At 42.7% G+C, this 12,478-nt stretch overlaps 1 protein-coding gene across 2 annotated transcripts in view; it reads right to left on the minus strand.

Moving 5' to 3' along the window:
• LOC139411203 (E3 ubiquitin-protein ligase znrf3-like) overlaps positions 1–8,114 on the minus strand; it is a 122,274-nt gene extending 114,160 nt beyond the window's left edge. The window contains exon 1 of one of the 2 annotated variants that reach the window (XM_071157136.1): positions 7,585–8,114. In XM_071157136.1, the coding sequence (XP_071013237.1) occupies positions 7,585–7,815 (231 nt within the window). In that variant the 5' untranslated portion in view covers positions 7,816–8,114. The remainder of the gene's footprint in view (positions 1–7,584) is intronic. The other variant, XM_071157137.1, reaches the window with a different exon arrangement.
• Positions 8,115–12,478: the final 4,364 nt, after the last annotated feature.

Consider the following 12,478-nt stretch of genomic DNA (forward strand, 5'->3'; position numbering starts at 1 on the left):
GCAGCCAAGGGATGGACTGGCCCTTTCAGCACGACAGTCAACAAAGAGGGGAATGATGACCACGATGGGGCTTTTCAGAAGTTAATGCAACCCAGTCTCAGTCCCCTCACTGTGGTTCTGACTCAAAAGACAGACAGAGAGAGAAGCTGCCTGCTAATCTCTCAGAGAGGAGCATCAAAGCCTCTCTCCCGCTCTCCCATCTCTCACTCAGCCCAGTGGAAAGTAACTTAGCTGTTGAGGCCACCAGAACTAACACGCACTGGATCCAGCTGTTGTGCACAGATACACACACAGAACGGGGGGGGGGGGGGGGGGGGGGGGGGGGGGGGGGGGGGGGGGGGGGGGGGGGGGGGGGGGGGGGGGGGGGGGGGGGGGGGGGGAGAGAAGCAAGAGGCAGAACAGGTCCGTGAAAACAGGAGACAGAAATGCCCCCCAGGTTGTTGGTTAGTGAGATAAAGTCAGTGTGTCGGCAGCTGAAAGACAGGGGGAGAGGTATGAGGCAGGTAAGCTGTTGGTCTGATTTAGAATGTCAAACAACACCTCCGACATCCATCACAAGCCCACGGTGCTTTGTGGCAGGCCGTGATGCAACAACGTACAGATTAGTGATAGGGAATTGCGATATACCGGTACACGTTTGTTGTGAAGGGAAAAGGCAAGTGTTAGGGCCTGGTTCCTCGTCTGTGTGTCAAAGGAGGAGGAGACAGCAGGGGAAGAAGAAAGCAGAAGAGTGAGAGTGAGTGAGAGAGAAACTATTCTGTTCTATTCCCGAAAAATACAAACGCAACCTCAAATGACTTTGGCTGGGACTTAAAAGCGGAGCCGGGCGGCGGTTAAAGAGACGATAGCACTTAAAATACAGCTGCCACCACGAAACCAATAAATGGAGAAAGTAGGCGAGCAGGGCGCTTTTAACCTTTTAAACCCTATAGCTATATAGTGCTAGCTGCTTGTGTACTGCTTCTGTTGCTTGGCGGCAGGCGGCGCTGGGAGGGGTCCTGTTCCGGGTACCTCCCGTCCTTTCTGGGCTTTGCCCATTATGGCCTCCTCTCTTGGGGTTTCTAGTCTGTGGTCGAGAGCGAGCGAGAGAAAGCAGCGCTGCCTGGATCCCTCAACCACACCAAGCTCTCATTATAGTCTAAATGCAGCGGGACATAACTCCTGCCTGGCCCGCTCACTTTCTCTGAGCTGAGAGGAGCCATAGGCTTCAGTATATGGGCTAAGGATCCTCATTTTCTAACTTTGTTGGTATGTGCAATGCACAGGCTTTTATGACTGGTAAGTCAGATAAAGCTACTGTATAGGCTATCCACTCCCAAGGAAATTACTCAATGTCAAAATATCAACATTTGATGCAGGTTATGGGTGGACTTCAAAAAGGTGGCAGGTTGAGACTGCGAGTGAGACAAAGAGCTTTAGAGTCTCAGAAGAAAGCCAGCAGTCACTTTATTTCACAGGAAGTTTGAGACATTCCAAGGATGGAAGTGAGACGAAAGCCACATTCTGGTTCTGGTTTGAGTTCCATCTGGGACTGACAGATGCTGCCACAACTCTGTCCCTGCCTTGGTCCCTGCCTGCTCCTCTGCCCCTGCCTGCTCCTCTGCCCATGCCTGCTCCTCTGCCCATGCCTGCTCCTCTGCCCATGCCTGCTCCTCTGCCCATGCCTGCTCCTCTGCCCATGCCTGCTCCTCTGCCCATGCCTGCTCCTCTGTCCCTGCCTGCTCCTCTGTCCCTGCCTGCTCCTCTAGCATGCTGTGGACAGCATAGCCAAGCTGCAAGGAAATCAGACGCAGATGTGTGCTCTGCTCTGCTCAGGCCATGAGATGAGATGCAGGCAGCTTCCTTTGCCAGGCTAAAGGAACAGACAGCTTGGCCCGGGGAGAGACAATGTGGAGACAATAGGAGATATGATGAACAGATGGGAAAACCAAAACCAATGGCAAAACACTGGTAACTGCAAGTATAATGCATTATGATGCAGTTTTAATGCATTGTAAGATGTGTTATAAGCATATTTGAACAATTATAATACTTTATCATTTCATAATAAAAAAAGTGTCATGCCTCTGTATTTACTGATTGATATACAACCGATGTAAAAAAAAAGAGCAACATAAGCATTGCTATGGAGACAGATTGTCGTAACTCTATGTGCATCCGATAATAAATGTCATCCCAAACCAGGAAGTAGTATCAGTAGCTTCTACCAACATGCAGATCCGGTTTAAGTCGGCACCCTATTCCCTATATAGTGCACTAATTAGTGCAGTAAATAGGGAATAGGGTGACATTTGGGACGCAGGCCAGATGGTGATGACTGATGGGGATAACCTCCAACTGTGTAAATATCGGTTGGCATCGTGATGGTGAATCTGAGCTCACTGTCGCCCGGATCGTCCACCTGAGTGAATCAGGCGGGGGTGGCCGTGTGGTCCCGCCATCATGGCCCCGTGTCATGGTCTTTACCAATGTCAACACCACCGTGTGGTTGTGCCGATGAGGTGACACACTGCCCGTTGTTTACTGCAAGGTTTGGAGTTAAACACCATCATATTCACATTCACACACTGCCTCCTGTAGTAGGGTTCAAAGTTAGTGGATTCCCGAAATGATTGACCCCCTTGATAAAGACGAGGAGAAATTACTATATAAAATTAAATCATTCAAATACTGAGCTATATTCATATTGTATGCTAAAATACAATTGGGAATTTAAACTGCTACAATTGCGAAGAGAAAGAGATGTTGTTTAACAAGTAGGACAGCGTACCGTACCTATTAAACCTACTTCGATCTTCCGATTTAATGTTTCAACCAATGAATCTGTCTGTTATTATTCTACGCCAAAAGCCAATCAGATGTTTTACTGTCAAGTTATGTGCAAGTTCCCACGAGTGGACAATTTGAAAGCTGCAACAAAAACTTGGGTTGAGGCGGCTTAAGATATATTTTGTGTACCTTCTCGGATAAGTGATCATACTTTATGTACAATTAAGAGAGGAATGTACTGATATGCACACGATAGCATATTTTATGGGCATCAATGACTATTTCTTGCCAATTGAAAATCTGGGCTTTTCACGCTCGTCAAAGTCACACAGTAGCAACATCACTTGGTGAACTACAACGTGATAGTAGACTTCAGGCATTAAACAGCGAACATTTTGAAATGCCTTTTGTCTTATTTTACTCTTAAAATGAACCTTGCATTATTATACATAGATGACATTTTTGTACATTTGACATTTCTCATGTGGGCTTAAAGGGTGCAGTAGCACAAAGAGCACTCCCTCTATACAGAATGTAAACAGCAATAAAGAAATACTGTTCAATATGATCAATGCTACATTTGCATAATATTGTAGACTACAGTGTATATTTATACCCCATTGGTTTTTAAATATGTTATGAGTAAACGTTGCTATTCTGTCTATTTTAACAATATATCCCTATTGTTCCAAAAGCCCAGCATGCTCCGATTGAGACAAGTTTGCAGAGACACACACAAGGATAGTGTGTTGATAGCCCTAATATTCAATGATCATGAGCATAATAGTTTTTTGTTCAGATTTAAGTTGATTAAAAACACAAAAACTACAGTTAGGCATATTGTGAATTTAGCCATGGTGTCAATTAGAATCCTCTGTACTGTCCCCAAGACGTTTGGAGTGGCGAGTTGGAAAATTACTATATAATGTAACTCAGTACTGGTACTTGTTCTATACAGTCTTTTTTGTTAATCTTTATCAAGAGGGTCAATAATTTCACTGTATCATTTCACTGTAAATGGTGCCACACTCAAACCCACACAAAACGTATTCATTGACGATGAAGACAACCGTCACAAATGACTAAAAACTGCAGACACGAAACATGAAGTGACAACAATGTATGCAAGTTGTATTTTAACAAAGGCTGTGGCTACAGTAGATCCATCCTTTATTTTCTTTCACAACACATCACACCAGTTGAACTTAAGGCAGGTCATTTGTATTTATCAGTGGAGGCTGCTGCGGGGAGGACAGCTCATAATAAAGGCTGGAATGGTGTGTTTTCCATGTGGTTGATACCATTCCATTGACTCCATTCCAGGCATTACTATAAGCTGACCTCCCCTCAGCAGCCTCCACTGGTATTATTATATTCCGTGTTCTAAAATCTACATTCTATGTTCTAATTCTACGTTCCACATTCTAATGGCAGGTAGATGTTGAGGGGACCGGTACACCTGCAGAGAGAATAGCCCATATAGTTTCACTCCCGGACTGAGGGTGATTTAAAGAGACATTGATACCTCCCTATTATGTAGTCAAATTGTAGGCAATCAGGGACCTGGGAACTGGCCTGGCTGGTAGGGAGGGAGAAAGAGAGAGAGAGAGGGATAAGCTGATCGTTCTGGACTCTGGCGTCTCATCCACATCAAGTCATCTCACTTTCCCCTTAACGGCGCAGAGCAAGTAGAAAATTGACTTAATTTATTATTTTTGGCCCCGCCGGCACATGGCAGTTTTTTTTTGTTGCACTCATGGGGCAGAGCTCAGGGGGTGTTCGCTTTGGGGAGCAGGAGAGTAAGGGGGAAGAGCGTAGTGGTTACTGAACCACTTTGCTCAGGAACCATGCCAAGCCCCCCCAGTCCTTCTAACACCAACCACTACCTACTGAGGTCTGGAGACCACTGTACATAAGAGGTAGAGCAAACCCCCAGGGGCCAAACAGCTGGGACTGACTGAGGCCTGCCTTCCTAACCTGGCCGACTCGGCCCTGTAAACCACCTCTCAAGACTCAGACGGTGCCAAGTAAAGGCCTCCATTCACACTGACTGGGAGAATGCTGAAACAAAGACAGCCAACGGCGGCGAAGTGGAGTGGCTAAAGAGAGAGGGCAGTGTGAGAAATACATGGAGGGGACTAGTGATTTGGGGGTGAAAGCTATGATCCCTTATTGATGACACTTGTTAAATCCACTAAAAATCAGTGTAGATGAAGGGGAAGAGCCAGTTAAATGAGACATGAATTGTGTATTAATTCGGGGTATGGTAGTAGGTGCCAGGCGCACCGGTTTGTGTCAAGTACTGCAACGCTGCTGGGTTTTTCATGCTCAACAGTTTCCCGTGTGTATCAAGAATGGTCCATCCCCCCCAAAGAACATCCAGCCAATGTGACACAACTGTGGGAAGCATTGGAGTCAACATGGGCCAGCATCCCTGTGGGACGCTTTCAATACCTTGTAGAGCCCATGTCAAGGAATTGAGGCTGTTCTGAGGGCAAAAAAAGTGTGTGTGTGTGGGGGGGGGGGGGGGGTGCAACTCAATATTAGGAAGGTATTCCTAATGTTTGGTTTACTCAGTGTATTGAATCATGAGAATTACAATACATATCGTATCGGCACCTAAGTATCATGATAATATCATATCGTGAGGTCCATGGCTATTCCCAGCCTAGAGGGGACAATAGTGAAAGTATTTTGGTATGGTAATAACAAGTCTTACAATTCATTATAACTAGGGCCGGGATGAAAGTATCGTGATACTCATTGGTATCAAGGAAACAGAACACAAAGTGGGTTTAACTTCAATAGGAAAACAACCCTAATGCTGGAAACAAACATCATTATGTTGCCCTTCAAAGTCACATTTGATATAGCTATAGCATACAATATTTTGCATACAGCAGGTTTTTAGAAGACCAATACTGGTATCTTCACAGCCCTAATTATAATTGCATCATAATGCATTATACCTGTGGGTACAAAGTAATCTTTACAGAAACATACACAAGAACCTACCCAGTTTCATTACACAAGGCTTACTAACGCAGAATAGCAAGGCCTCTATGGTTTGAAATGCCATTCCTTTAACAATTCAAAAATACAGTCTTAAAGGTTGCCATCTCTCTTAGTAAATCATTCACAAAACACATAAACAACCAACAGCGACCGCTGAAACGGAACCAGTTGGACATGGTGATTCTGTCCTTCTGTACTGGACAAAATGTCCCTCCTCTTTACAAAGAAGGACAATGAATGCAAGCTGCCACACAGTGGTCACTATGTTAGCAAAGAAATGAAAACCTAAATAGATGTTTTCAATGTAAAGTTGAGGTCCCACATTTCTGTGTGGTTAGCAAGCCAAGCCAGAACGACCAACAAATGCTCTATGTGTAGAAACAGGATCCATTTCAGTGATAAATATTCTCTCTCCTTTGATCCTGATGGTCTTCCCGCAATGTGCTCACACACACACAATTCATTCAAGTTCTCTTCAGGAAAGTGTATTCTTTGTGGCTCTGTAATGTAACTTCACTGTATGAGTTAGAAAGCAGCAATAAATGAGTTACAGACATCATTATAGATTCCCGCAACAATCCTAACCAGACCCAGATAAGGTATGCCATATATGAAGAGTGATGTGCAAACAACTCACACGGCTACTTCATTAAACCTGTAGGTTAGCACACTAATAATCATAATTGGACTCATCTTTGAAATTAGACCATTTCTAGCAAATCATGGTCATGTGTAGGCTACTGTAGCAGTGCAAACCACCACAAGGCTGAGATAGTTCTCCAAATCATGACGGGTAGTAATAGACCACATCGTCCCGGTTTCATGCAGGGTAGGTTAGACAACAGCGGGGTTGGAGGGGTCCGTGGCGTGGCCCGAAATCCACATGGCTGCAGGCTTGGTGGGCCATCAAAGGATTTAGTAGGCTGCTCTTGCGGGTGGTGCTTTACGGAAATGATTACGAACATTGCATGGTTGGTGAAGTAGTTATGTAGAAGGCCATACCAAAACTAAGTAACACGCTGGTACAATAAAATATATGGGAGAGTTTGTTCAATTTTTTAGGTTGTTACAAAACAACCACACAATAATTTAGCCTAGGCCAACTTCAAAGAAATTGTCTGTGTGATAATTGATAATGTATCTTCGCAGCGAGGCGGTACAGTAGGTAGGAGGTTTGTTTAGTTATATTGGTTGAACTAAGATTATTTTTTTTAAATAAGTCAATAATGAAAACAAACAACCATCCACCAATTAATTGGGAACGAAATGACCTATAGGCGTACTGCTGAATGAAATCATTAGACGTTATTTGACGTTATTCTTGAGTACTCCCAGACAATATTTGATGGAACTGTGACCAACCATCTATCAGTTGTAACTCTGATCAAATTGCGATGAACAACTTCTATGATTTTCCTGGGAACGTTTACAAGTGTAATAACCATGTTAATCCGTGAAAAAAAGGTTATTGAATGTATATGCCATGGCAGATTCTGGGTGAATCTGAGCTTTTATCCCGAAAAGAACCTGCAATGTACATGTGAATGAGTTCCAAAAGATAGAAGCCATCTTGTAATCACATTTGGTAGCAATAGGAGGCTAGTACCATCCTCACACATACAACACACACAGTGCAACTCAACAACCCCCCCCCCCCCCCCCCCCCCCCCCCTTCGATAAAGTTTTAGAGTAGAGTAGCGAAGTAGAATGAACGCCCAGGCTCAGTATACTGATAAGCAAACAGAGCCGTAGCAACATATTGTATATGTCCTTCCCACAACTTAACTGAGTTGTACATACTTGCACGATCTCGCCCTCCGCACTGATAGTGGCTCCTGCCTTTGAGAATCGTCCTTGCAACCCCGTCGTGTATGTAGTATAATCTCCATTTGGACTTGACTCAAACAGCACTACTTCCACAAAAGCCGTATCCTTGGCGAAAACCGTTCCAAGAGAAGTGGTGACCACGAAGATCACCAAGACCACCGAATCGGCTACACACTCTAACCTTCTCCTTGGTAAAATCATCATCTTGCCGGTTGGATATGCGCCGATCGGAACATAATTTCCAAGCGTGATTAGGTGATGGTGCTGAAATTCTGGAAATCGAATCTGAAGCGAGATCGATGCGTCAAAAGAGCGCCGTGTTTTCGCAATTGTGCAACGAAAGCTGTGCGTTGGCCGAGAGTGTTTATTTCACCATTGCAGCCTTGTCAATTACGTTGCTTGCTTGCTTGCTTGCCCGCTCTCTCTCTCTCTCTCTCTCTCTCTTTCTCTTTCTCACTCCCTCTCTCTCTCCCTCTCTCTCCAGCTCTACAAAGCGGATCTCCTTTGATCTCCAAACACGTGATTGTTTTAGTTTTTTTTCCTACGAAAAGGGTTATCCCCACCCACCAATTTCCTGACCCTCTACTTTCCACTCCCCGCTTTCGAGTGCCAGCATTCTGTTAAGGACGCACGGCGCATTCGTCGTTAACACTTCCTATTTAGGAGCCTAATAGGTCGACAAGTATACCTCGAATTGAAGCCATACATTTTATCAAACGTGATACATTTGAGCTGACATAGCCTAATCGAGGTTTAGTTTAGCTATGGACAAGAGATTTAACAGCCAACATGATTAAAATATTCATAAACACTGTCTTTTAGAAGGGGTCATTCGTTCAGAATTGAAGCCCTTGAAGATAGGAACACGACCTTAAAATAATCATTACCCTCTTCAAAACACTTCATTATTTAACCCGGCTAATTTTTCAATCTCATTTCTGATATATCTGTGTCACTAGGCATTAATGGTAACTTGTTACATTAATGATACATTTGCCCCTATTGTGAGATTAGAAAGTTACTACGCAGCCTGTAGTTGCCGGTAGTTTTTGAAGAATAGATTACGAAGCATGCCGCGTGTTCGTGTTTAAGAAATAACGGACAATTTAACCAACACTTTATACAAATCATGAATAAGGGCCTTTATAAACGGTTCATTAACGCTTATTTATGAAAAGTATTATAAAGTGTTGCCCAAATAATTCAGTTATTTTGGTATTATTAACATAATATGCATTACAAGTTGTCAAATACCCATGTCAGTGTTTTGTCTAGCTGCATTCCTCTCATCTTCAAAGGGTTCTTACCCTAATTGTTATTAAGACTGAGGCATGACAGGCTAATTACACGTACTTTCAGTAATTGAGAGAAACCGCTGTCACAGGTGTTTAAAGCATATCAAGGGTTATTTGTAACAGAAATGCATCATCACTTTGGTGTAGGAGAGATTGATGCCCAATATTAGGCATGTATAGGGTTCGAGTTTTGCATGACAGTTTTTTTACACACTGTGAACGATTGAGGTGAGTAAACTATTGCAAACCATAACACAAACAATTACACAAAAATAGAGGACAAACATAAATATAGTGAATTTGTTTTTTGTTTTTAATCTAATAAGAATTAAATAAAGTATATTGTTACATGGATTATTTTTCAGTAGACAATAATATTGCTGTGAATAATATAATGGTGTTTGGACAGAGGACCAGTCTGATGACTTGTCTTGAATCCTTTATCCAGACAGGCGTTCGAGAGAGGCGTTTGTTTGTGTGCTGCATGGGGCATGGCAGTGCCTGGGTGCTGGAGACAGCCTGGATCATTGAGTCCCAAATGGCTCCCTATTCCTAGTCCCATAGGGCTCTGGTCAAATGTAGTGCACTATGTAGGGCATATGGTGCCATTTGGAACACACACAGATCTTATGTATAATTCCAGTGTCTGAATCAGAGGACCTCTGTGCAACATTTTATTTGTTCAATGCATTTAACAAAATGCAGGCCAACATGGGCTACAATATTTATCACATACATATCTTGGTATGATATTATAGAAACAGATTTTAAATTGGAATCAAGTGACATTTAATTTGATTACAACTGCATTCATTATCTACCCCTATCTTGTCAACAGCTTTTTCATCCTTGACTGATCTAATTTCAGCTGCAAATAGATCTATCAAGTAAAATGATTTTAAGTGTAAAATCTACTTAATGAGACCGTATCCTTATTATCCACAGTGCTAGATGTAAATATAATAAATACATTCTTTTTTTTAAACAGAAGCAAGGTCTCATCTCACAACTCTGTCAGTTGAGTAGCAGGGTGATTATGAAAACCAACTGCACGAGATGGAGACTAGACGCCTTTTTAGGTCAAAAATGCAGCAGCCCTTGGAAAAAAAGCTGCTTTCTGGTCAACATATGTTCTGATTCAAATGGCAGCAATGCAGAGGAGCAAAAAAAATTCAAAGGAGTTGAAGCTAGCAAGCTGATTTTGAAGATGTTTTTTTCTTCTTCCACCTCAAGCATGACAATTATTTACAGATCACCTTTGCCTGGTGACCATTGATTGTGATCAAGTCCACACACACACACACACACACACACACACACACACACACACACACACACACACACCAAAGTAATCTTTAGCTATTTCTAGTCTTGTCATCTGAAGTGGTCAAAATCACTCAATTATTAAATACTTCGCTTTCAAACGTACGACATGCCGTTTGTTTGAGCGCCCATCAAAATATTTGTATAAATATTTAATGGTATAGCAGCTCTACACTACACAGAGTGGCGCAGCAGTCTAAGGCACAGCATCTCAGTGTAAGAGGTCCCCTGGTTCAAATCCAGGCCGTGATTGCGAGTCCCATAGGGTGGTGCACAATTGGCCAAGTGTTGCTCTGGTCTGGCTGGGGTAGACTGTAATTGTAAATAAGAATTTGTTCTTAACTGACTTGCCTGGTTAAATGCAAAAATGTTTCTGTGATTTCCCAAATGTCAGTATTTGTAAAGACTGTTTTGATATACTCCGAACACTGTCTGTCATTGATTGTATACACCACTCACCACATTTATCAGACATTTTCTCCTAAACAATACAGATTATAAATAATAACGCAAGATGCCAATACATGATCAACACAATATAACATTCCATTGGCTCCGTCTCTCATCTCGAGTTATTTCAAATAAATTGTGATTTTTTTCCCATAGAGGTTAGTTGTTGAAGAAACATGAAGCTATAGTGTAGAATTATAATTTTTGAACAGGTATAATACAATGACATCAAAACACTACATTATAATAAACCAGTAGATAAGGGGAACTTATTTGGTCAACAAGTCAGCAGCTATTGCTTCTCATAACGGTAGATTTAAGTTTTTACATCAAGCCTGCCCTCTGCTGGTTTGTAAAAGACCTGCAAGCACAATGACATGAGCCCCTGGGTTTGTCCCAAGTGTGCAATCGTTCACTACTCCCCACATATTTTAAAGCATTTGATTCGTGGTGGAATGGGCTCGAGGGAGTTTCCATACATACCACCATTTTCCTTCCAAATCAATGAAAGGGAGTGAACAAGTGCACAATTCAGGAGAAAGGAGATTATTGGGATGCAACCCTTAGCTAACCTGCTAGGAACGTGAAGTTGATCTGAACAAATGTAATAGGTAACCTTGTCAGCTCGGGCATAATTTGTCAGCTCAGGGATTTGATCGTGCAGCCTTTCGGTTCCTAGTCCAACTCTCTAACCACTAGGCTGCCTGCCACCCCAGAGTAGGGCCTATGGTCTAGAATAGGGTCTAGGGGTTGTTTCTATACTGATAAAAAAATACAAAGGCAACATGCAACAAAATCAACGATTTTACTGCGTTTTAGTTCATTCAAGAAAATCAGTCAATTGAAGTAAATTAGGTCCTAATCTATGGATTTCACATGAATGAGCAGAATGCAGCCATGGGTGGGCCTGGGAGGGCATAGGCCCAGCAAATCAGAATGAGTTTTTCCCCACAAAAGGGCTTTCTACAGACAGAAATACTCCTCAGTTTAATCAGCTGTCCGGGTGGCTGGTCTCAGATGATCCCGCAGGTGAAGAAGCCGGATGTGGAGGTCCTGGGTGGCGTGGTTACACTTGGTCTGCGGTTGTGAGGCTGGTTAGACGTACTGCCAAATTCTCTAAAACAACGTTGGAGGCGGCTTATGGTAGAGAAATTAACATTACATTCTCTGGCAAGAGCTCTGGTGGACATTCCCGCAGTCAGCATGCCAATTGCAGTCTCCCTCAAAACTTGAGACATCTGTGGCATTGTGTTGTCTGAAAAAACTGCACATTTTAGAGTAGCCTTTCATTGTCCCCAGCACAAGGTGCACCTATGTAATGATCACACTGTTTTATCAGCTTCTTGATGTGCCACACCTGTCAGGTGGATGGATTATCTTGCAAAGTAGAAATGCTCACTAACAGGGATGTAAACAAATTTGTGCACAACATTTGTGAGAAATAAGCTTTTTGTGCAAATGGAACATTTCTGGGATCTTTTATTTCAGCTCATGAAACATGGGACCAACACTTTACATGTTGCGCTCATATTTTTGTTCAGTATAGATCAATCGCTTCCTCTGTCTTTAAAGGTCAACTGCCCTTGACAACCAACTTCTCCTTTTGAAAAACGGCCCATGTGGCATTGATATGAGTCAGAAAAATGTATTAAAGTATCAAAATTGACTACAAAGTGTAAATAGCATATTATTTTGATGATATAGTCAAGTTCGTCCAAAACTGAGTCTTGTAAGTGAGTTCGTCACGATTTACTGGAGGGTTGGGTATAGATTACTTACATGCCCACTTTCGTTTCGCC

The sequence above is a fragment of the Oncorhynchus clarkii genome, chromosome 6 (assembly GCF_045791955.1).
Source record: "Oncorhynchus clarkii lewisi isolate Uvic-CL-2024 chromosome 6, UVic_Ocla_1.0, whole genome shotgun sequence".
Lineage (NCBI taxonomy): Eukaryota > Metazoa > Chordata > Actinopteri > Salmoniformes > Salmonidae > Oncorhynchus > Oncorhynchus clarkii.